Source organism: Drosophila innubila, chromosome X, assembly GCF_004354385.1.
Source record: "Drosophila innubila isolate TH190305 chromosome X, UK_Dinn_1.0, whole genome shotgun sequence".
Classification (NCBI taxonomy): Eukaryota; Metazoa; Arthropoda; class Insecta; order Diptera; family Drosophilidae; genus Drosophila; species Drosophila innubila.
Window position 1 is genome coordinate 20,357,946 of NC_047626.1, and position 25,510 is coordinate 20,383,455.

Consider the following 25,510-nt stretch of genomic DNA (forward strand, 5'->3'; position numbering starts at 1 on the left):
TCCAGGTTTGCAGCCTTTAAAAATAACTTGTAATTAAAGCTCAGAAGAATAATGAATTGTTTTTCAACTTACAGCAGGAATCAGCACAAAAAGAAAAGGAACAGAGAGGGTAAACTGTGTGACACAGAAAGAGATGGCGACAGAGGAATTAACATACATAAAAAACTAAAGATAAAAATACCTTAGTATTAACTTAGAGGACCTATACAAAACAAAGAATCCAACGTATATGTAGAATATGTTCAAGAGAAAGTATTTATTTGAAACAACAACCGATTGCAGCTCAAGCACAACAACACTCATACACACACACACACACACAACGTGGGAACAAAGAAAGAGAGCAAACAATAGAAACATAAAATAAAAGTTGTGTAGAAAAGAGATATATATTTATGAATATATATAAAACCTATTTTGTAAAACGTATACACAGTACGGAGAATATGCTTACCCCCATATATATATATATATATTTGTAATATAATCATATTTATACACATATATAAAAGTATATATGCTTAGTATATATAAGTATAACTTGGCGCAAGAGTTGGCATAACTATTTAAAAATACATAGTATATGAATATAAAACTATATTTACAAAATACACCACCAAGCGAAGTCGCCTGCTCCACCCAAAGCTTAAATAGAGAGAAACAATAGACAACGATAGAGATAGAGAGAGAAAGGGGATAACATCAGGCAGCTGTTTTGTCAGATATTTCGATGGTATGTGTAGTTTGTCAGTGTTATGGGGTAGCTTCTATTGCGTGGATGCCACAGTTTCGGTGCCTTAATTGCTTTGCTTTAAAACTTGTTTAATGACATGATTTTAGGAACACTGTCAGGAGAGGAGCTTTCAAATTGGTTCTTAACTCATTGGTGCTCTCATGTCATTAGTTTAAGAGTCGACCATAAATATTCTTTGTGATTTTGACTATCATCTTTTTTGAGGCCTCAACCCAATTGAATTCAGCTGCCTGTTTTTGTTTTTGCTGTTGATGTGTGGACAGGCGACAAAATCTGGTGCAAAGAATACGCAACAATCTTATAACATTTCGTTCAAATAATCAATCCCACTTTGACCATAAAATGCTGTATTTAAATAATTATTGCATAAGCGGAACATAAAGAGCATAAAAACATTACATATTTTTATAATATGGTGTGTTAAATGTATAGATAGCTATCAACTATAGTTGACGGCAAACCACATACAAGTACCCATAATAAATGATACATATATATATATATATATACACATACATATATATTCTTGTGTAATTGTATATTTTTTGGTATTATTTTAAGTTCAATTCAACACATAAAGAATGAGAAAAATTCATACAAGAATATTATGCAAATATAATTATTAAGTGAATATAGCCTACTATTGTATGTAGTTTTATATATACACCCACACTTACGCACAAATGCATGCATATGAATTATATATACACTTATATAAGGATATGTATGCTTCCATACACACTCATATATACATATGCATATTGTATAGAACTTTTCTTTGTATATACCATTTATCTTTTATCCTTTCTTACTTTCGATTTGTTTTATTATGATTTTCCCCTGTATTCTATGTATAGAATAAATATATAAATATATATTTTTTTTCAAAACCCGTACTTTTACTTATAAATATTATGTTTTGTTATCGCAGAAACAGATAATAACTTGTTGCAAAATGTTAGAAAACCAAGCGCGTAACGTTGCTATATATATTATATTATATATTATTACTATTTTTTGTTAGTTTTAGGTAGTTATTTTTTAAAATTGTATTTTTTTTTTTAATAAATGTGAATTTATGAAAGCTACAATGACGACACAATAAAAAAAAAATAATAAGAATACTTGTAAAGCGAACATATAAGTTGTGTGTTTTTATTTAACCTTACTTTATCTACTTTTTTAAGGTATGCTTTATATTTCCAATCGAAAGAGAGTCTTTTGTCCCAAGTGCATTATTTTCTCTAAATTTTATTTTGTTTTTTGTAAGTATATTTAATAATTTGTTTTCCATCTATAAATAACTAATGCAACAGAGCTTAATAATAATGATAACAATGATACGATATTTACAACAGCAATATTACAAAAACTGTTCAATAAATGCTCTTAAAGCTTAGCCTGTGGTCCTGTGCCCGATATTTTGTAGACGAAACGATGGGCCACATCATAGTGCGGATTACAGGTGTGTCGCACGCGTTTTAGCCAGGCGCGTATTTTCGGATACTTGATACGCACATCATAATCGGCCATACCTATGGAGGACAAAGGTCACAATAGCGTTGGATAACAAAATGAAATTTGATCAATATATCTGATATACTCACGTGTCTGTTCGATTTCACAGGCTGCAAATATGTCGGCCACTGTGATCGAGGATCCGGTAAGGAACTCGCTCTTGGCCAGCCACACCTCCTCGATGATATCGAGATTGCGCTCCATATACATGCGCAACGTTTCAATTTTCGACTCCTTGGGAGTGCGTCCAGTCAGCAATGGATCCAGCCAGATGGTACGGAAGTAGAGGGCGCAAGTAACACGCAATGTGGTATGCTGCCATTCCAGGAACTCATCGACGCGACCCTGATCCACAAAGTACTTGGGATATAGATGCTCGGGTATCTTGCCCTTTGCACTCAAGTAACGGATTATGGCCACACTCTCGGCCAGCTTATAGCCATTATCATTAATGCAGGGGACACGCTGAAATCGATTGATGTTCTGCTTAAACTCATCTGTCAAATGTTCACCTGCCAAGTGCACAAGGTGTGCAAAGTTCAAAGTCATATTATAGATAATGGCCAAACAATTCGATTAGATTAACCTATCACCTCACCATTGCGAAGCTCCACAAGGCAATCCTCGTACTGCATGCCGCTCAACCGAAATATGATTAACAAGGCCCGCGAGGGCTGCGACATCAGGTCGTAATAGAATCGCAACGAAGACATCTTCCTAGTATCCAGATTTGTCACCAGCCTATGGGTAACTGCAAGTAAAACTAGATTTATTTTTCTTGCAAAACAATAGTGTCGCTACATGTAAACAAACTGTCCATTGTCAATGGTACAAAGATCACTTCGCACCAGTGCTGCCCGAATTTCAAGCACTAAAATATTTAATATGTAGCTAAAAAGGAGCTAAAAATAGTTAATAAAACACTTTCAAAATTGCTAAAAAAAAAAAAAAAAAAAACTAAGACAATATTCTTTTAAATTTGATGTTACATCTAATATTTTGAAAAAAAAAAAATTAATAATCTATTATTTTATAGATATCAACGATCATCAACAGACTATATATTTGTCGGAAATTTTCAAATATTTGTTTACAACCTAATGGCTACAGTAACGTCTTACGTTTTTTAACGCATTTTATATTCTAATTGTTGGAAAATAGCTAGAAAATATCTGAAAATGGCAGCACTGGCTCGCACAACGCACCTTAACTCAAACAACAACGATCGATCGCTCGATCATCCGACCTACTCAACACGACCTACTTGACACAAGCACAGCTCGCGAACGACTGTTATTGGCTGTTCGCGAGAATGAAAAAGCAAAAGCACAAAAGCTTCAGCACTGAGAGCGAGACAACGAGAGAGCTTGTCAGTGAGAGAAAGCGGTAATCGGCTGAGCTTTGCGTACTCCGTTTAACACTCTGCAGACAGCAAACAAACAAATGCGGCTATAAATTGAAGGCAGTGTATTGATACAAATATGTATGCATATCTTTTTAATTAAATTATGTATTTCCTGCGCATAATCAACTCCTCGAATTCGTGGCATTAGCTTTTGTAAAGCTTTGGGATAGCTAGCTAATCAGAACTTTATCACTTTAATTAAGCAAAATAGTGCTTTGGTGGGTTAAAGTTGTTGATTATTTAGCCTTCAACTGATTTGCACATAAAAGTGGATTACAAATAAGTAAGAATCAACAGTAGTGCACTGCGAGAAAGTGGATAATCTTATAGGCAAATACTGTTTTTAAAAGAAACGATTAGATTATAATTTAAAATAACTATTTTAAGGAAAACTGATAAGAAATCAGTACGCCACTATTTTTAGACTACAAATTTGGCTGATTGGAATATGTCATAAAATAATCACTTCTTATTTCAATCAATTTGTAAAACAGTTAATATTGTTTAATTTTAAGTGAAAATTTTCATTAAATTTTTGCATTAAAAGTGTTTTTTTTTTTTTTTTTTTTACGATTTAAGCAATCTGTTTAGTTCCATGTGATTTCAAATGTTTTCCTGAATTTGCAAAAAATCTCCTGTTTCAATCAAAAGTTTTTCTTTTGGTATACTCGTATCACATTGTGATGTACTTTGAGAGTGTTTACTACACATTGTTTATCACTTTTTACTACAGACACTTGTCTGGCACTTTAGAATTCAATGCAATCGGGGAATGTGTTTACTACTTACTATCACTAGTAGCAAAGTTGTGTGATTTATAGCAATGTCACTTCTCAAACTATTATTTTATTTGAAACATAGCTAAAGAAATGATTTCATGCTATAAATGGTGTACTTACCACGTAATTCTCTGACCGGCTTTAGTGTAAGTAAAGGATTCTCTTCATTGCTGAGTCCAAGTAAATCGGCCAAATGCGACGACATTTTGTGCTTGAACTGAAAATTGAGAATTCAACCAAATCCATTGCAGCTCAACAGTTTTATACCACTTCAATCGGTCTACTGATGCCACAATTCATTGATCTGGCATCAGAAAAATAATAATAAAAACAAATGTCGTTGACTACTCGTATATGCGTTTATACTACTTATATATGTATATACATATATATGGGGACTACCAGGTAAGATAATAATGAAATCAGCTTGGCGTTGGCAACTGTCACAGAACATTCATATGTATATTTATTTAGACCTGGTTGTTATCGTACGATTATTCAATATGAATGTGTGTTTGTGCATATGTTTGGTTTCAATTTGTTTATGGACTGACTCTTGTAGGAGCTGGATCAGCCGATGGATTTTAAAAACATACCCACGAGTATTTATACAGAGCTCATACTCGAGCAAACCGACATAAGTTAGCTGATTAATTAGATTACTTTGTATTGAAGGTAACGATTATAATAATTGGAGATTGGCTCAATTTTTTGTTTTTTCCTGTAGTACAGAAGATAACAAATTTACTCGATTATTTGCATAGTTGTTTTTACTTGTGACCAACTTTTTCTAAATATTTTCTTTGTTAATCTTTTTTGACGTTTTTGTAAATATTTACTTTTATTTATAATTTCATATCTGAAATCTTTAATTATAATATAAATAGGAAGTTGAAATTTTAAATTGATATATATTTTCTATTTTGTAGCTGAGAAGTATCTTACAAAATTAATTATTAATTTTGGGCATTTATTGACACATTTTGTTAAGTTATCTTTCAGGTATATTTATTAGACATTGAATATTTTTAATATTCCAAACACGGTTAGTTTTGGAATTTTTATCGACAAGATTAGATGAGATAGCTGTATGTTAATGACTTCTTAATTCCATAAGCCTTCAAAGCTATATACTAACTTTTTTACCTGAGTGTGAGAGCTGACTCAGTCCGTTAAACTCTCACTAGAAAGTGGCATATATCATAAATAATATTTTGGGCCCGCCCACTCTTAGAACAAAGTAAAGACTTCAAAGTATTCACATTTTCATATTTATAATATAATATAATATAAGCAAATATAGTTAAGATATACATAATTATTATACAAACTTAGGTATGTGTATGTTGGCAAGAAGAAGATTAAGAAGATGACAAAAATAAGATAATTCTACTATGATAAAACCTAAACGATACCGTTAAAACAATATTACTTAACAGTTTAATAGTTTGGCTTCTAACATTTCCATTTCCATTTTTTTATTTATTTTTTTTTTTGTATTGGTAAACGTGTCGATTTTAAATCGGAATTTCGAGTGACGTTAACGGTTACGATCTCCATCCCTGATTTCAATGCACAACAGTATACAAAGGTACTTATTATTAACTGATTTTAGCAGTCAATTTTCCTTTTTTGATTATTCAATTTCGATCTTTTGTTGATAAAAGAGTTAAAATTGGTACAGATCTTTTAGATGAATTCTACGTTAGTTTGACTTTGATTGATTACATTTCATATGTCTACATTTATATGTATGTATTGAGTTGAACATTATATTCGTATATTATATCATAATTTCTTCGCGATATATTTTAATTACATTGCACTCTAGTTTCCTACATCAAATTCTGTGATTGTTTCCAGTTGGAAATAAAAAAAAATTACACATAATTTTTAATAATAGATAGGTACGATCTGAAATCTGAAAATGCTGATTTCCTTTCTATTTTTTTTTACAGTTTATCAGATTCACTTTATAGTCTTTTAAGTTTTCGACCCCTGTCCTAAATTCTTTTGGGGATAAGGGAATAACATTTATAAACATTTACATAAAGTATTTGTATAATAGTACAGTCACAGTTACAGTTGTAGTTATAGTTACAGTTACAGTTAGAGTTTTACATAAATAAATAGGGTATTTGTGCCTCTTGGGAGAATCTGTGGCTTTCTGGGATTTTGAAAATCTACAATGACTACAATATTTGGTGGACCCAAACATTCTACAATATATGTATGTATATGTGATTCTTCTTATAGCTTAATCTACTTGTTCTCAATGATCATCTGCAGCTGCAGCACAAGACTCCGTGCCAGCTGAAGCACCGCCTGGGCATTATGACGCTCGGCCATTTCTGGAAAGGATTAGCATTGAATAGGGAATAGAGGTTCGACTAGCTAGTTAATCTTACCATTAAAGAACTTGATGACATCGGTAAAGTCCATGCTGTTGGACAAGATGATATCGCGATAGGTTTCGAGCAGCGCCAGCGCCAGGAAGAGCACAAAATGACCGGAGGCAATGTGCTTGGCCGCCCAGATGACCTCCCAGGTGGCAAAGACATCGTCATAGATGAGCTCACGCTTAAAGTCCAAGAGGAACCAGCGATAGCAGAAGTAGAAGTGTGTATAGTCCCCATTCGAGTCCATCAGATCGTACATCTCCGAGTCGAGTATTTGAATGAGCGAACTGTCGATCACATTATGAGAAATTCCAAATCAAAGTTGGGGAATACTCTATACTCTACAGTCTATACTCTATACTCTACTCACCGCATGTTGGCAAAGTGCATGTCCATGGCACCACCGCTGGGAAAGTTCTCGATCATGCGCTCCATGAGCTTGCAGAAGCAGCTGTAGCTGAGCGACTCATCATCGAAGATAACCAGGAGCGGAGCAACCAGATCGCACATGCCCTGCATGTAGCCAACGTCCAGGTGCTCCCACACATACGTGGATATCACATTGCGCAGCTTGTCCAGATTCTCGTTGGCAAAGTACCAATAGTTGCGATCACAACGCTGCACATCCTTCTCGATCCGATGCAGATTCAGGCCAAACTGTTCCAGCAGTTCGCTCTGATAAGGAATGAGGGATGTTAGTGGGTTAAAGAGGGAAAGTGAACGAGTCTTATGACTTACACTATAGACACCGCCATTGGAGCTGGCTGGCGAGGCACAGGCAGACTTGGGCTGCTGCAGTGCATCCAGATTGGGTGCTGTGGCGGCGTTCTCCGACTGCTCTGTTAGCGGAGGCATCATCTGGCTGTTGGATTCTGTCTTGGGACTACGTTCCCAGTTGGCAATGTCCACGGAAGCGTTTGTAATGATGACTGCTGCCTGTTGCGGCTTCGTTGCATCCTCGTCGTGGGGCAGCTGAGCCTGCAGATCATCGGCGCTCAGAAACTCTGGACTCAGTACGCCGTGAGAATCACCTGGCTGTGGAGCACCTCCGACTGTTTCATAGGAGGATGCCGTTGAGGTTGAGCAACTTGGCTGTGGTTCCTTCTGCTTGGCTGAGACTGATTCCTCGCCAGATGCATCAATAAAATGTTGTCGCTTCTTCTGCTGCTGCTCCTCGTCATCATCATCATCTTGCACCTCCTCTTCGTCCAGCTCGTCAAGTCCCTCGTCCACATGTCCGGAATCTGTGCTGGTCTTCATTGCTCGTGGAATCGGCTTGACACTCAGATGTGAGGCACTAACCACGGATGCCTCCTGTTGCTGCAGCTGCTGTCGTTGCTCATCGTCAAACTCGAGATCTCCAGGATCGGATATATCCGATATATCCTCAAATACCTCATTCTCCAGCTCTCCGCCAGCATCGATATCCGCAGCTCTCACCGTACGCTCATTGCCACTGTTGCTACCCGAGCTGAGTTTGGCCACAGCCCGCGCCGTCTTCTCCTTCTCCCGCTGCTGGACAATCGCATCCACGGCGAGCCACTCGCTCATTGTCGTCTCATAGTAATGCTTGCAGGTCTCGTCCTGCTTCTGCCTCTCCTCCCGTGTAGTACCAAAGGCATAGTGCCCCAGCAAATATGGCCAGACCTCCTTGCGCAGCTCCGGCTGCACGCCTCCAAAGTAGATCAGGCGATAGAATTCCGTCGAGTTCTGCAGCATGCCGTCCGCATTAAGAAGCTCCCAGCGCTCCTTGGTCAGGCCCTCCTCATCCGCTTTCACTGTAAAAAGAATCACCAAGTTAACATAAAAAAACGAATTAAAAACGAATCAAATTATAAACTAGTCGGACGGTACTACAGTCGAGCATACTCGACTGTTGGAGACCCCGTACTTACTATGGCAAAAACTAACAATGGAAAAAATTAAAAAATATTTAGTTAACTTAAATGCATACTCTATCATATTGGTTACAATGTCTCATAGAACATAAAAGATTTTCATACTAAGACTTAATTTTCACCCGATCGGTCCTATGACAGCTATATGATATAGTGGCCCGATTTGAACCAACTTTGGACAGGATATATAAAAGCAAGTTCTATGCATATGTAATGAGTTTGGTTACAAAATCTCATTAAACAAAAAAGTTTTTCATACTAAGACTTAATTTTCACCCGATCGGTCCTATGACAGCTATATGATATAGTTGACCGATTAGAACCAACTGCAGTAAGGATGTATAAGACTAACTAAAATGCATATTCTATAAGTTTGGTTACGATATCTCATAAAACATAAAAGATTTTCATACTAAGACTTGATTTTCGCCCGATCGGTCCTATGACAGCTATATGATATAGTGGTCCGATTTGAACCAACTTTAGACAGGTTATATAAAACCAAGTCATATGCTTATTGTATCAGTTTGCTTTAGATATCTAGTAAGACAAAAAAGTTTTTCATACTAAAATTTGATTTTCGACCGATTGTTCCTATGGGCGCTTTATGATTTAGTGTTCCGATTCAAAAAAGAAACAAACTTGACCTGCCTGCAAGATAGAGGAATCTACATACCAAATTTGGTGTCACTAGCTTTTAAATTGTTCTTATAATTTGGATATGAAATATTTTTTTTCAATTTGTGGGCGATAAAAGGGGCGTGGCCGAATTTTGAAAAAAAACTTGATCTGCTTGCAATATAGAGGAGCCTACATACCAAGTTTGGTGTCTCTATCTCTTATAGTATCTGAGATGTAGGCGCTCATACAGACGGACAGACAGACGGACAGACGGACATTGCTATATCGACTCGGCTATTGATGCTGATCAAGAATATATATACTTTATAGCGTCTGCCAAGCCTGCTTCTGCCTGTTACGCACATATTCGTTAAAACAAACCCAATAGACCCCTGTACTTTTTTTAAGTACGGGGTCTAAAAATGTAAAATAATATTTATTATTTATTTTTATAAAAAAGTTGTCAATTTTTGTTAAATTCTATTATTTGCAATCCCTGCTTTTTTGGATACGTTACAAAGTGCATAATTGAAATTCATTCTGTGACACAAAAATTGTTGCATTTATTGCATGATATAAAACTCGAATTCTTATCAATTTTCGACATATTTGGGCAATTAAGTCAATTATGCTGCATATTGAAATAGTAATAAAATGTAGAACTTACTCTCTGGTGTAATGCGTCCATGAACGAGTCCGGATAGGTGTGTTCGCACCGTGGAGAGATGGCGACAGTAGGCCAACCAGCCGTAGAAGGCTCTCGAGATGATCTGGCGACGCATCGTGGAGCAGACCATCTCAATGCTGGTGCTCTGATTGTGTTGCTGCAGCAACGGCGACTCCAGTGGGTATTGATCGATGGACAGGCTCTTGTTGGAGCAATCACTGCTGCCTGTCGTGGAGCAGCTGCTCAGTTGAGCCCGTCTCGGTGTGCTGCGTACAAAGTCCAGAATGGAGTGTGTGGCAGCTGTAAAAGAATTGGGGAATTGGGGAATTTCAACAGGACCAACTGCAAGCAATTAGAAACCTTACCAAACTCCTCGTGCCGACTCTTGCTGACAATGCGAAAGACATAGTCGATGGGTGTCTCGTCCACAGATTCCATGACCGAGGGCAGAATGCGTCGACGCATGCTCTTGGGCCAGAGAAACATTTTGCCAATGCCACGCTGTGACCAGAGCGGAGGATCCAGCTGTCCGTGTGGCAACAGACCCGTCTCCAGGCAGCTGAGGAACTGCTGCATGTGTCCGCCCTCTGGGAAGTGAATGGGCGGACGTTGAACGCCATCCTGACCGACAAGGATAACTGTGCCGCCGCTGTCCTCGCCACGACTCTGATGGCAATGCACATAGACAATGTCATCGACATTGATATTGAGGGCATATGCCCAGTAGGCTTCCTTGTCAATGTCCTCCTCCTCCTCGGCCTCGTTGTAGCCGTTCATCAACTGATTGGGCGTCCATTTGATGGTCAACGTTTGTATATGCTGATGCAGGCTCAAATATCCAGGCATCAGCTCCGCAACATCCTTGGGCAGCACGTGCACATTGTTCTTGCCATAGAGGAGCGTCGCCTTGGCATTCTGATGCAGTGACTCCACATAATCCTTGGCCACACTGGCCGAGCCAATCGATTTGAACGCACAGCTGCTGGCATCATCCGAGCTGGTGTTTAAGCTCCGCTTGAAATTGATAATCGCCGGTCGCGAACAAGTCGATGACGATCGACGACAGCTGATCCGATGACGTTGCACCTGAAAAAGAGCACACATTGAATGCAGATAAGACTTATTTCATATTTACGATGTTCACTCATTGCATTTACCAGCTCATCGGCATGCGGATCGGTCCAGTAATGATCAGCTGTCTTGGCACGCGTAAATTCCAGAGCACACGGACCCACAAGCAGAGAGCTGAGTATGGAGCCGTAGTCGGAATCGGCCACCAAGGAGTCACGATCGTAGTAGCTCTGTGCATTACTCACCAAATACTCAATGATCTTGGTCAGACGCTTCTCGTAAAGAGCCAGACGTATCCACAGATATCTTAAATTGATCGCAAACAGAGTTTGAGTAAGCATCATTTAACAAAAGTATACTAAAACTTGAATTTCGACTGATCGGTCCTATGACAGCTATATGATATAGCAGACCGATTTGAACGAACTTCGGTCAGGATGTACAAATCTAAGTTAAATGCATATTCTATTAGTTTGGTTAAGATATCTCAAAAAACTTAATTTTCAACGGAGCGTCTCTATGGCAGCTAGTATATGATATAGTTGACCGATTTGAACCAAATTTAGTCCGAATGTATAATACCAACCCAGATGCATATTCTTTTACTTTGTTTAAGATATCTCAACAAACAAAAAACTTTTTAATACTAAAACTTCATTTTCGATGTATCGTTTCTATGTCATCTAATAATATAGTGGTCCGATTGAAAATAACCTTGATCTGCGTATAGTATCCAGGAACCTACCTCTAGCTCTTATAGTCTCTGAGATCGACGCGTTCAAACCGACGGACGGACGGACGGACAAGACGGACTAATTGTTACACTTCTTATTAATTTTATAAAAAGAAAATGTTTTTTAATTAAAGAACCTAACCAATAACACAAATATAATCTTTAATCACTTTGTTGTCATCCTTAGATATGATAGAAATTTGTAAATATATTGTTTCCATTAGTTATAGTATTTTTAAATCCATTTACTTTGAATTTAAGTTCCGCGTAGTATGAACAAAAAAAAGGAATAAATTAGAATAATTAAAATGACTTACTTCATGCTGGCCAGCGACATGCTGGAGTTGCTGGCGCTGACCGAAACGGATGCGGATACGGATGCGGAACCGGTAACCGTCGATGTTGTGGCTGTTGTGGTGGACATGGAATTGGTGCTGCCCTTTTTGAGCATCGGTGGTCGATTGAAGCTATCACTGCTCGACGATGAACGCTTGTTTGGATCATTTGATTCGATCTCCTGCACCATTTTGCTAATGTGCTCCGCCTCGGCACAGGTCTTGGCAATCTTATGCAGCAGCGCTGTCGTCGATGACGTCTTAAAGAGGCCAAGAGCCCGTCGCCGTAGTCCCTGACTGAGACATGCCTCGACGGCGGCACAGAGCGAGGTCACCGAGCTGCTCTCCTCGTGCACGTACTTCTTGGTGACCGCCTCCTCCATTAGCTGTTTCACCTCCTTCTTAACGCTCGCAATGAGCCGCTCCTTGTAGTCGACGCCATCTGTAAATGCCAGCGAAAACACCACATCATCATCAGCACAGTCAACATTTATGTTTCGGCTCCCCAGTGTGCACGCCACGCGAATCTCATAAAAGCAAACCCCGCGGGGAATTAAAACGAAATCACAGCATTACATTGCGACCTACCGTTCTCCATTCTCATTTCTCCGCTCTCATTCCCTCCCTTGGCCGTTCCGCTTGTCGCTCATTGTCACCGTTTCGCACTGAAACTCAATATGTTCAACATGTGTTGACAGTCAGCTGGCCAACCCTCCCCGACCTCCCCCTTTTCCAACCGCCACTTCGTTTGAACATGAAATTAAAACATACGCCCCGTGCGCCCAGCCGCTGACCAGGACACAAGACACATGCCACTCGCCACTCGCCACTTGCCGCATGCCACTTGCCACATGCCACACCTACCGTCCGCACGCCGCATGCTTCGTTGGCGCCCAACGAATGCTAATGGCATTTGCACTCAAAATTCATGGTGGCTTCCGGCTACGTATAATTTCATTTTCATTAATTGTTTTCCATTGCCACCACAGCAAATGGAAATGTGAGCCAGTGTGATTAGAGTGAGAAGATATGTGATGTACACGTACATACCTATATACAGTCGAACTTCACTAAATATAACTTTGATATGATCAAACTATGTTCATTATTCATTTGGAGTAAAACATTTTTCATCAGATTTGATTTTCATAAATTCATTTGTGTATCTATAATATTTTATAGGGAATAATACCGGAACCGTTCAAAAAACTAGTCGTTTCATTTTTAATACCAAACCCTACCAACCTAATATTTATTCTTAATTCATTCTGCATTTAAATTTCAGCAAAGCGTTACCCCTTGTTTTTTTTTTCGAAAATTCAGATGGTTTAATCTCTAATTTCAAAATTTTGATGATTTTCCTAATTTTTTTTTTAAGAAATAAGCTCATATGTATTGGAAGTTAATACTTATTTAGTGTTTCGAATTTGTGCATGTTTTTCAAATGAAAAATTTGCAAGCTTTCTGTCTACCTTTCATATTTCTTTTAAACTTAATCATTCTCAAAATTAACAAATAATTATTTATAACAAATGGTTGATAAAATAATACAGTCGATAGTGCAATTTGACCATTGGGAGAATGTTATTAAAACTTTTTCCAAAGTTAAAGGTGATAAAAAAATAAATCAAAAATTATCATAAACTCTGAGTTATTTTTGAAACCGACATTAAATTCAAAAATCTCATTTAGTTATTTAACTGCGACCAAAACCATACATTAAATATAAAGTTATACTAAATGTAAATGTATTCAGAATGTTATCTCAACTAATATTACTAATAATTTGGTAGATAAGATTGCCATTGAAAATATACCATAAGTGATAATTTGATACCAAGCTAAATTCACTATAGGGAATTTCAACTGTACTCACAAATACCAATACGAGCAATGTTACGATGAAAGATGGCTGGCATGGCTGGACAAGAGTAGGGTCTGAGCATGGTCCTACACTGATAAAAAAGTATGTTTTAAAATCAAGATTTTGGTCTCAAAACTAAGAATTTTGGTCTAAAAAATGAGTCAAGAACATGAAATTCTTGGATTAAGAAAACACATCTTGGTTTTCAGAACTTTTCAAATAAGACCATTTTCTTATTTTAAGAATAAATGTTCTTAAACATAAAATCAAAAAATAAAAAAATTTTAAATGATTTTTATATTTATATTTATAATTTTTTTTTTAAATTTTGATTTTTATTAACTTTAATTCTGTCTTGGTAATTTTTACAAATGTTATTTTATTTTGTTACGAGTTGGATTCGAACCGGCGTTTACTTCTTCTTATTTTAAGAACAAAATACTTAAGATGAATATTTTTGATTTTAGAAGTTGCTCTTATTTTCTCAGTTTAGCTTCGGGAGTCTTTTCTTAATCTTACATAGTAGTTCCCTTTGGCATTTAAAATAAAAGGAATCGCAGCATCACGAAAGCTAAATGAAATGTCATGCAGCATTTTCTGTGGAAAATTGAAGCAGACTTAAAATGGGAAATGTGGCAAGTGGGAAGTGGGAAGTGCAGCAAAAGTGACAGTCACTTTGAATGTCTTTAACTAACTTACCACAACTAATGCTAAACGGTCAACATTTTGCATACATTTGCCACACGTTTATGCAACTGTCACACACACACAAAGATACACAGACAAGCTGTTAAAGATGTCTCTGTGGCAGCCATGTGGAGACTGTAGACTGTGCAGCTGTTTGTCGCCCAGTTGCCCAGATGCCCAGATGCCCAGTTGGCTACTGAGGCCATTGTGCGTCGGTCTGGCGACAATACGCTGTCTGGCACCCAGTGCAGGGCCCAGAGGCGGGGCAGGCGTGGGACGAGGGGCGTGGCAGGGCAGTGGGGATATGCCACATGCTGAAATGAAATGCGTAAACGAATGCCACGAATGCAACATGCTGCTAGCCGGGTGGCGTCACTTGCCATTAAAAAAACAAAACACAAAGCCAAATAGAATAAATAAAAGAAAAAAAAATAAGAGACCGAGGATGGAGAACTGGGAGCCACAGGATGTTAATGGTGCTGTTTAATTGCAGCTCCTTTGTAACGGCATTCGCATTTGCCACAGTTTTGTTAGACTCGTAATTAGTATTTAAATGTAGTGCGAAGCAACAGGAACAGCAACTAAGGACAAAGTTTTAATAACTGCATTTCAACTGAGAGACTGAGAGACTGGGAGACTGAAAGACTGAAAGAGCCAAGTAACAGACAGAGAGAAAAATACACTCCGAAAAATATGCAATCTTAAAACTTGTAGATTGCTGTGTACTAAAACTTTTAAATTTAGTATGAAGCGATCTTAAATTTAAAATTTTGACTGACCATTCCTATAACAGCTATATGGCATAATAGTGCAATTTTAACCAAACTAACTCAGAATGTATAAGACGAAATTTGTGACTTTAATTAAGATACCTTCAAAATCAATAGAGTTTTATATATTAAATTGGTTTAAGATTTGTTTTTACCAAGGCTGCCAACCGGTTCTAAACCGAACCTCGTAGAACCGGTTCTTTAAGCTACCAGAACCGGATCATTAACCGAACCCTTCAATGTATTTACTTTGCGAGCCCGAACCTAAACCGAACCGCTTTCTAAAATCGGTTCGGTTCGAAAAAAAAATAATTACATAAATTTAATGGTTTTCGAAGATTTCGCAAATGTTTGAGACTTCGGATTTAAATAAGTCATATTTAAATCTTCAAATAAATTTTAAATATCGTCAAAATTTAATTACTTGTTAAAAAAAATATTAATAAAGTTGAAAATGTAGAGAAAAAATGTATAACAAAAAAATTTTTTTTTAGAATGAAATGGAACCAAGGCTCGAACCCAAACCTTGCGTTCAGGTGGTATATAAACCAATTCGGGAACCGAACCGATGTCTTGCTCTATGGTTCGAACCGCTGAATTGAACCTTTAACAACCTTGGCTTGTACTAATTTGTTTGTATGATAATGTTTTGTAAGTTAAAAAAAATATCAACAATATTTTTTTCATTTTTGCGCCATAGATTTCTTAACTGATTTGAAGTTTGCAAAGGTGGCGAAGTAACTACGAAGTAAAAAGTCACTAATCAACAAAAAAAATTATTGTTAATTTTGTTATTTTACGTATACATTCTAGTGTATGTTTCAAATGAAATATGAAAATGTTTTGTACTAGAAACAAGTACATATTGCTGGATAGGTTCAAGATTTTTGAGTTCAATAATTTACAGACTAGAAAAAAAATCCAATACGTACTTAAAGTATCTAGGAAAAGTCTCATTTTGAGATATCCGTTATTGTGAAAAGCGAATTTGAAATGATTGTTCTGTACTCAGTTTTGAAAATTCCGAACTTGAACAAGTTATATTTAAATAAATAAATTATATAAATAATATATAATATGCCCTTTTTAAATACGGAAAACTTAATATATAGTTTTTTGAGTGTACTTACTAACAGAGACTGAGAGAGAGACAAATTCAAACACAAGTGCAGAGATCAGACTTTAGTTACATTTCACATTTCTCGTATTTATTTGCATATATTTTATGTTAGCTAACTGTTGACTGTTTGCTGTTGACTGTTCCCTGTTGACTGTTTTGTTGTTTGGCATTTGCTGCTTTCATTTATTTATTTGCCTTCTGTTTATGCATCAGACAAATGTAAATATCACATAGATAAGTGTCGTGTTATCTGCGCAACTTTTCATAATGTCATTTGACAAAAGTTCAAACTCGAAACATTGAAAATCAGTTTGTATCTCTTAAAGCAATGGCATTTAAGCCACAATGTTGGCCAACTTCAATGTCGATATGGGAAATCGAATCTCTAGAGTTAAGCAGCCACGGGGCGTATGTGTAATACCACAGACATCAGATTAACAAAAACACACACGAGTAAAGACAACATTTTACATATAGCCACAATCTGTGCTTTCAGATATTTCGATTTGTCGTTTGCAAAATTGCGCACTTCACATTTTCCTCAATGGCCATTTAATTTGCCGTCACCGTAAATTCATTAGGCCACAACACAAATGGCAAATTGATGGCTCAAATGGTTCAACATGATTTTAGCTACCCGTGGCGAGGACTTTAATTACGGTTACCAGCATCCGTGTCAATTTTAAAATAAGCCCGCATATTTCTATTTTAATGTGCGTTATTCCGCCTCGTTTTTCATCTTTTATGTTTTTTTTTTCCGTTGCCGTTGCCGTTCTCGTTGTTGCTGTTGTTGTTTGGATTTTTGTTTTTATTTCGGGCTGTCGTTGCAAAATGATTTGACCCTTGAATGTCATGACCCTGCTTGACTGGCCAAGCTGAGGCGAACAGCAACACAGTACACTAAGCGCAAATTTTATGATACAAACTCTAACTAACAATTAAGTAAATATACTTATGTATTTTGTCTTGGATCGTCGAAGACTTTAATAAAGGAATTGAGGAAATTCCTGATGCCCTAAGACCTTATGATATACTTTCTTATACTCAACTTTTCTTAAATTGATTTTTATGTTTTATTCAACAAATCTCTTACAAGTTAAAATTGCTAATAAAAGGCTTAAAAGAAATTAGAATTCGTCGGCTGTTTTCAACAACATCTCTGGAGATTTGTGGAATATAACTAATTCTATTTTTTTATGACATGTGTCTCGAAGAATAATTCGATTTCAACCGTATCTCTTTATATACACATAATATAAGATACAAGACCTTCATTTTTATTTTAAAATTCTTCTTCATTTTCTCAACTTAAAAATATTCAGACCTTAAGCTGCATTTCTTGATATTATGTCCAATTTACATTTATCTTATTACACAAATTAATAGACAACTCTCAAGCACAATTCATGAGTTATTCTGTTTAATCCGACATTCTTCTTCGATTTGTTAAAATTTTCTTTCTCCATTTTAAGCAGCCTAAGCATTTAAAATTGGCATTGAGTTAACGAGCAACATTTTAATTGCTTTTAAACTGCTGCCAATTTTAATGGATTAAAACAATTGTATACTCTTTCGCAAAATCCTAATTAATTTTGTGAAAATCGAACTAGTTCGTGTCCCATAAATCTGGGGAACGATCGACTCGAACAACTTGTTTGTTTTTAAAGGCAGTCGTATTTTAACTATGTTAAATTAAATGAAATCTGTTATTTTTTGTATATAGTTTCTCTATGTTACTACACACTTACATATGTATTAAAACTGAAAAAAACTGATATTTCTTAATTTTCAATGAGTTTGAAAAAGTCGAGTTACGCGGTGACTTGCGATTAATTCAGTTTTCTCGCAGTGCAGCAGCATATACAAATCTATTTATGTTTATTCATATATAATATAGATTGTCTTGCCGTTAGTAAATATAGCAGTGACTGTGCTAACGACTATTTTTGTTTATTATTGTGTTTATATCTGTACGAGTAGTAAATATGTGCCCATGAGTTTTATCGAACTGACAACAATTTTTATAGAATTAAGATAAAACACTTAATTAGGCAGGCCCCGAGCAAGGTATACGGGTATAGAGTTTGAGTACGAGTCTGGGGTATTAAACATCTGTTGCTCTCCATCTCTTTTTCGATGTCTGTCTCGGTCTCTATCTCTATTTTCGGTCTGTCTGTTGTTGTTATTGTTTTTGCTGCTGGTAATGTTATTGTTCGTATTACAGCAATGCGTTGCCAAATGAGTTTCTGCTTCCCAAATGTTATCGCCAACAACGAAACCCGCATAGAAATTTCTAACTGACACATATACATGTAAAGATAGGGCCTCTGTGTGTGTGTGTGTGCGTGTGAGTGAGCTGCGCATTTCGCACATTAATTAGAGTCTAATTGTATTGTACATATTTCATATAAATATCTAAATATATGTGCATGTGTGTGTGTGCGTGTGCGTGTGTAAGTGTATGTGTTAACATGGACTCGTATTTATAATCGTGTATGCTCTACACACAAACTGCATTAGCATTGAGCAAAATGGCCGACCCTAGATGAAAGCGCAGAAGAAGCAGAAATATAAGATGAAGGACAAAAAAAACTGTTGCCTACATTTTGGGGCAGGCATTTTTGGTATTTTCTTTTGATAGTTTGCAATGTGACAGCTGTTTGAGCTAAATGCTCAAAGGTCACATTCTTCGCATTTAACAGTCCAATGAAGCGTAAGCAAGTTGCGAATTAATTAAATTGCAAACATCCCACACATATTTTCCGCTGCATTCTCATTATTAATTTTCACGGTTGTTTACATTGCGTTTCGCATTTTGATTATTCGCTGGACTTAATTAGAAATTCACTCTACTATGCTTTCTGCTTTCTCTTTCTCTCTCTCTTTCGCTTTCTCTCTATCTCCCTGTCTCTGTGTGTGTGTGTGTTTGTGTTTGTATGGGCAAATTGCATTTACAATTTCAATTGCAATGCGAACTTTGTTAAATCTGTCATGACATTGGTTGTATAACATTCTGTGCAGCTGCATTGGATTAAACTCGAATAAATTTTGCAGTCGTAAATCCAAGAGCTGGGAACGCATGTAGACTTGATCCTACCTTTTAATTTAATGGACCTGACAGTAAAATTGTTTGCCTGCTCACTGCTAATTGAAGTTCATAGGTCACAGTTTTCTAGTAATTTCAAATTAGCGGAAAATTGTTATGCAATTCCAAGAGCGTGCAACAGCAGAAATTCTGATAACAAGTACGATTACACTGCGATTTGATGTTGCGTTGGCGAACTGCTGATATAATTGCACTTATAATTGCATTCCCATTTTAACTCAAAATAATTGCCATCTTGATTAAATGACATTTCTGGCTAAGCTCAGTCCTATTGGAATCGATTTCACATACTCCTACACAGATACAAGTATTGTTTAATAAAGAATTTAATTTCAAGCATATAATGTTAGACTTATAGTAAATATTTTGTGAAAAGAAAAGCAAATCAAGATGTTTTCTCTATTTTTTAAGAACTATAAGTTCTCAAGGCATTTTTCAGCAGAAATTTCTTAGTTTTTATTTGTTTTCCTAATTTTTAACTATAACTTCGAGACAACAATTTTCATTAAACATTTTTTTTCTAGTGTATTCGTATTGAAGCAAACTGATTGAACAACAAAAATTTATTTCGCTTTGATTTTGATTTGACCCAATTTACAACTTGAAAGAAAATATCTAAAATGTCTGAAATGGCATAAAGAAAAAAGGTTCTGTTCGCATCTTCCAAAGGGATTGTTTGCTGTTTTTATACCCGACAACCATAAAATGCTTGTCCAGGCTAATGGAAAGTTGTGTGTCAGCCCGAGAGCTCTAGTGAAGACATATATACATACATATATATATAATTTTTTATTTGCCCTAACAGTCACGTCCATAAATATTCGTTAGACAGACTAACGCTTTGATATATAAAATTTTATCAAGTTGCTGGATATTTCTGAGATGCGTTATTTGTTGCGCTGTTGTCTGATGAACGTTAAATTAATGATGGCCAGACGGTGGATTTTTCTTGTTGTTGTTGCTTATTTTAAATGACTCAATGCTTAAGTGAGTGTCGTCATTTGAAATATAGTCGTTGGCCAGGACAGGAGACGACATGTGAAGACATGTGAGTTTGACACGCATATTTTGAAACATTTTATGGACTGTTAGGCGCACACACGCAGTCGAAAACGTGCCAAAGTCGGAAAATCCTTTGCACTCGCCTCAAAGTATGCAATGCGTATGTTCTCGAGGCACGCATTTCTCTCACTCTCCCGCAATCTTCCTCTCTCTCTCTCTCTCTCTCTCTCCATCTCTTCGTGGAATGCTGCATGAATACACAGCTGGAGCCAAGCTCAAGTTTAGTCGACTAAGCGACATGTGCTGACTGCACAGAGAGAAAAAATCTATACATAATTCATGTTCGAATTACCTCAAATTAAGTGTATGCGTAACATAAAATTCATGTTTGATATATGTACATAAATACTGAAAATAAGCATAAAATGCTTTAATAATGTACCAATAATCTGAATATAAGAGAAATTATTCTTAAATCAAGTCAAGCTTTAGAGTTACAAGAAATGAGTGAATATTCTCTATATAAGTTCGGAACTCCGATTCAAAAGGGAGCAACTTGTAGCTTGTAAATCTAAAACTAAGTTTTTAAAATCTTAAATCAAGTATTTTTATTTTTTCATCAAGGTTTTTAAATCTTAAATATTGTTAATTTTTTAAACACGCACGTTGAAGATTTCTATTATTTTATTGGATAGCTTTACGTCTTTCACACTATTTATTTCAAGATTCCAAGAGAATTGTATACTAACAATTTAAGATTACTACACTGACAAAAAAAAATGTTGTAAAATCAATATTTTGGTCTCAAAATTAAGAATTTTGGTCTAAGAAATGCGTCGAGAACATAAAATTCTTAGATTAAGAAATCACATCATAGTAAAAGTAATATGGTCTTAAAATGTTCTTATTTTAAGAACAAAATTTGTATGATGAATGTTCTTGTTTTTAGAAGTTGGTAGTTTTTTTAAGTGTAGATTTGGCTTTAAGGCTGCAGTATACATGGATCAAGCTCATATTTTAAGATGTCTTTATGCTTTTTTGCAGAGTTTAAAGAATTTGGACCAAGTATGAGCTGCATTTAAATAATAACTTCAAATTCTAAGCTAAACTGTTAAGTGCTAAAATTACTAGACTAAATAAAAATTAATAAACTTGGAAAATTAAATTTAAAATAAAATCGAGAATGTCGACTTTAGTTATTTCATTCCTAATAATAAATTATGTTTGAGTAGGAAATACTTGAATATTTCGCTCTGTGTATGTATTCATGCTGCAGACCACTGTGCCATGCCATGGGGCAACCATTAAGTGCTTGCGTGTGCTATTTTGCCGTTGTGCTATTGACAGGCACAAAGAGATGTCAATTTTTTTGGGTAGGAGGAAATAACATTTATGTGTGCAAATACCTAAAGACTTTGGCGTAATTGAAATGGAGTACCCCCCGCCAAGGCCAACTGCAACTGTAAGCGGCATTGTTATGTGTGGCAGCCGGCTTCTTGACGCTCTTGTGGCAACGCCCACGAGTTGCGAGCTGTGAGCTGCGAGCTGCGAGTTGCCAGTTTAGTGGCAACATAAACAAACGCCCACACATGCAATGTTTTCATCGTATTTGCTTTCACAATTGGCTTTTCATTCATAAATGTTTTACGTGCTCAGGATTTATACTCGACATTTTTATAGTTTTAAAGCCTACGTAATCAAGCTAGCTGTTTGCCTTGCTGGCAACGAAAACTTCAATCAATTCCAAGAAACGGGTTGACAACTGTCAGTGCACAAGGAACGACATTAGAGCAAGGTTGCAAACCGGTTCTGAATCGAACCTCGCTGAACCGGTTCGGTTCGGGCTTTTGAGCAATTCGAACCGAACCTTTGATATTATATATAGTCCATGAACCCGAACCTGAACCGCACCAATTTAAAAAATTAAACGTTTGGTTCGAAATTAAAATAACTACATACTTTTTGTTAGTGAAGTAAAAATACATCGTAATATCGACAACTTTATTTTCGCGAAGCCGATTATTGAGTAATTCAACTTGTAATCTATCGAGTTGATTATATCGATTTCCATGAAAACATCTAAAACACACTGGAGTTTGTGTTCATCGTAGTTCATTTGCAGAACTAAATGATCTACAATTGAAACTTTTCTTGGAATTTAGTGCTTATCGAGAAGTGAAGTGAACTCAATCGCGCGGAAACACAACAAGTTCACTTACATAAATCATTTAAACATAATAATAATAAAATAAGAAGTCGTCTTAAAACAAATGTAGGCTTTTATAAAATTAGATTTTGATTTAAATTAACTTCGTTATTAAAGTCAAGAGAAATTATATCCAATAAAAATCTTTTTGTTTTTTTCCATAAAACTGAGCCAAGGTTCGAACCCAAACCTTGGGCTTAGGAGGTATATAAACCGGTTTGTAAACCGAACCTAAATCTTGCTCAATGGTTCATTGAACCGAAGCTTTACAAAAATTTTGGTGGTTTGCAGGCTTGCACTAAAGTAAAATTAATACATCAGCTAAGTTTTCAGCTTACGCTCCGGTTAAGCCTTTTATTGTGCGTCACGAAAATATCTGTGTATTGCGGCACAAACAGTGGTGGCGAAATTATTGTTACTGCTAACCTTGCGTTGCAAACTGTGACTTATATTAGAGACGCGATTGTGCTAAGCTTAGCTTAAATGTACACAAACATAACAATCAAGTTTTAAGCTGCTTACGTTGCAGCTGTTGCCATTACTTTTACAGTTACTGTTACTTTTACTGTTAGTGTTAGTGTTAGTGCTGTTGTTGCAGCTACTGTTGCTGTTGCTATTGAGTAAACTGAAAGCTAATCAAAACTAACGTTGCATTTTCGTACTTGCAGGCATTTCTTAGAATTGCCATTGAATATCCGTAGAGTATTAAATTGGCTTCTTCTGTTGCTGCTGCGCTGTTGCCAATTTGAATGGATTGAAACAATTGCCAATTACTTAGGAATTAATGCAGAATTGCACTGCTTGTGCTGAGGTTTCAATTTTTAATTGCCTTGAAAAAGTCAAGTTTTAAACAACTAGTTAAATGCGATTAGCCTTTATAATGAACGTCTGAGCCGCAATTGATAAGAAAAATTCAATGTGTATACCTGCAACGGCTGCAACTCGCCTATTCTACTCTATCGGAATTGGGCTTATCCCAAACATATTTTCCCTCGAAAAATATTTTTAAACGTGTTCTGAGAATCTCTGGCAACCCAAAAACACAGGAAATTCATTGTCGGTCTTCCTGCAACTGTTTTTAATTGCTTTCAAATGTCAAATTCAGATGTGCACTAGAGATTTTCATGAAAATTGCTTTTAAAAATAGCCGATCGAAATGTTAAAGCTCCTGAAATGTCAAAGATTTTATTTCTCTTTCACAAAAATTCTCTGGTATAAATGTTTTTCAAATTTCAGCAAAATTAAAGATTATTGGCTTATTTTATGCAATAAATAAATTAATTTGAGCCTACGTCATCAGGAAAAATTAGTTTAATCAATTTTAAAGTTGGTTGTAAATACTTTTGCATTGGATTTTCGTTGTTAGAAATTTTTGTGGAAAATGCAAGATAATTTTTTTAATACTTTTCATACATTTTTACCTTGTGATGAATATATTTAAATTTTTGTTTCATAAATTATATATTTAAAGGGACCAAAAATCATTTTGCATTAATAAAGTATTGCATAAAATATGTCAATAATTTATAATTAAGTGAAAATTTTTAATAAATTAATGGTGTTGACTTTGTCAGCCGATTGTGTGTTCTAAAAATTAAATCTTTCATATTTCAGGAAAGCCGAAATTTTATCTGATTGTTTTCAAATGCAATTATCGTCAAAATCTTTATAGATGTTAAAAATACAAGTCAGTCCAGTCATTTATTTTACTTTACTTAAATACGATATTATTAAGTAATATAAAGGGCTTAAATTTCAATTAAAAAGTTCAGGAACTAGAAACTGCCTTCAAGAATGATGAAAGTCTTGAATACAAGAATCAAACTCAAAAGTTGAGACATGTACAATTTATTAAATGAAAAGCGAATTCTCTGGCAAGGTATTATATTTAAATGGATACTTAGTGACGTAGTTAGATGTGAATATGAACATGAATAATATGTATGAATACGAGTAATTCGATAAAAAAATACCTGATGTTGTTTGCACCATTTTGTCAGCCTCAAAGCTGTGAAGCTTTTAACGTTTACACAAGCGCGCGTAAAATATATATGTATGTGTCTGTATGTTCATATATTTATCTGTATGTGCTTGTGTGTGTACGTGTGTGTGTATATATATATATATATATATATGTAATGTATGTACTTTATAATCTGTATGATTTGGTTGTTGTTGTTGTTTTACACTTTGCTTTGCGTTTATTTCCGCATACTACGCTGCGTATGAGTAATTTTTGTAACGTTCTTCGTCGTGTTTGAAAACAAACAAACAAACAAACAGGCAAACAAAAAATACAAACACTGTGAGCCCTTGCTATCACTTTCACTGAGCCAAGTTGCCTGAACTAACTGGCGTACTAGTTTATTTACTAGTTGCTGGTCGACTGCGTTTTATAAATAATTTCTCATGATGCCGCTGGGGAGCAACGCTCGCTGTCGTTGTAATTGCTGTTGCTCTCAGTGTTGCTGTTGCTGTTGCTATTGCTGTTGCTGTTATTGCCATTGCCAGTGACAGTGGCCTAGTGCAAAGAGTGTGCGAGATTTGGGAACAGACAGGGACGCAAAGCAAGCGA

General features: G+C 36.0%; 3 protein-coding genes across 3 annotated transcripts in view; 1 reads left to right on the plus strand and 2 right to left on the minus strand.

Moving 5' to 3' along the window:
- LOC117794122 overlaps nt 1-256 on the plus strand; it is a 44,691-nt gene extending 44,435 nt beyond the window's left edge. Inside the window, exon 17 of the mRNA XM_034634607.1 lies at nt 75-256. The gene's annotated coding sequence lies outside the window, so the exon portion shown is untranslated. The remainder of the gene's footprint in view (nt 1-74) is intronic.
- Nucleotides 257-2,009: 1,753 nt separating this feature from the next.
- On the minus strand, nt 2,010-3,560 carry LOC117794123 (glutathione S-transferase theta-1). Its single transcript, XM_034634609.1, has 4 exons — nt 3,478-3,560; nt 2,871-3,023; nt 2,362-2,784; nt 2,010-2,289 (listed from the first exon to the last, which is right to left on the minus strand). The coding sequence occupies exons 2-4, from the start codon at nt 2,983-2,985 to the stop codon at nt 2,144-2,146; spliced, it is 684 nt and encodes a 227-aa protein (XP_034490500.1). The 5' UTR covers nt 2,986-3,023; nt 3,478-3,560; the 3' UTR covers nt 2,010-2,143.
- A 2,929-nt stretch (nt 3,561-6,489) lies between these two features.
- LOC117794043 (small G protein signaling modulator 1) lies at nt 6,490-24,992 on the minus strand. The gene is made up of 9 exons (XM_034634499.1): nt 24,909-24,992; nt 12,163-12,622; nt 11,199-11,418; nt 10,407-11,127; nt 10,042-10,341; nt 7,594-8,633; nt 7,226-7,530; nt 6,865-7,142; nt 6,490-6,807 (listed from the first exon to the last, which is right to left on the minus strand). The coding sequence occupies exons 1-9, from the start codon at nt 24,925-24,927 to the stop codon at nt 6,719-6,721; spliced, it is 3,432 nt and encodes a 1,143-aa protein (XP_034490390.1). The 5' UTR covers nt 24,928-24,992; the 3' UTR covers nt 6,490-6,718.
- Nucleotides 24,993-25,510: the final 518 nt, after the last annotated feature.

Excerpts from the sequence above, each read along its gene's own strand:
- LOC117794123 (XM_034634609.1), bottom strand. The coding sequence starts at position 2,985 with ATGTCTTCGTTGCGATTCTATTACGACCTGATGTCGCAGCCCTCGCGG. Across the intron at positions 2,785-2,870 it reads CCTTGTGGAGCTTCGCAATG|GTGAACATTTGACAGATGAG; the intron begins GTGAGGTGATAG and ends TGCACTTGGCAG. Across the intron at positions 2,290-2,361 it reads CTGTGAAATCGAACAGACAC|GTATGGCCGATTATGATGTG; the intron begins GTGAGTATATCA and ends TGTCCTCCATAG.
- LOC117794043 (XM_034634499.1), bottom strand. Across the intron at positions 8,634-10,041 it reads TGGACGCATTACACCAGAGA|TGAAAGCGGATGAGGAGGGC; the intron begins GTAAGTTCTACA and ends TTCTTTTTACAG. Across the intron at positions 7,531-7,593 it reads CCAATGGCGGTGTCTATAGT|AGCGAACTGCTGGAACAGTT; the intron begins GTAAGTCATAAG and ends ATTCCTTATCAG.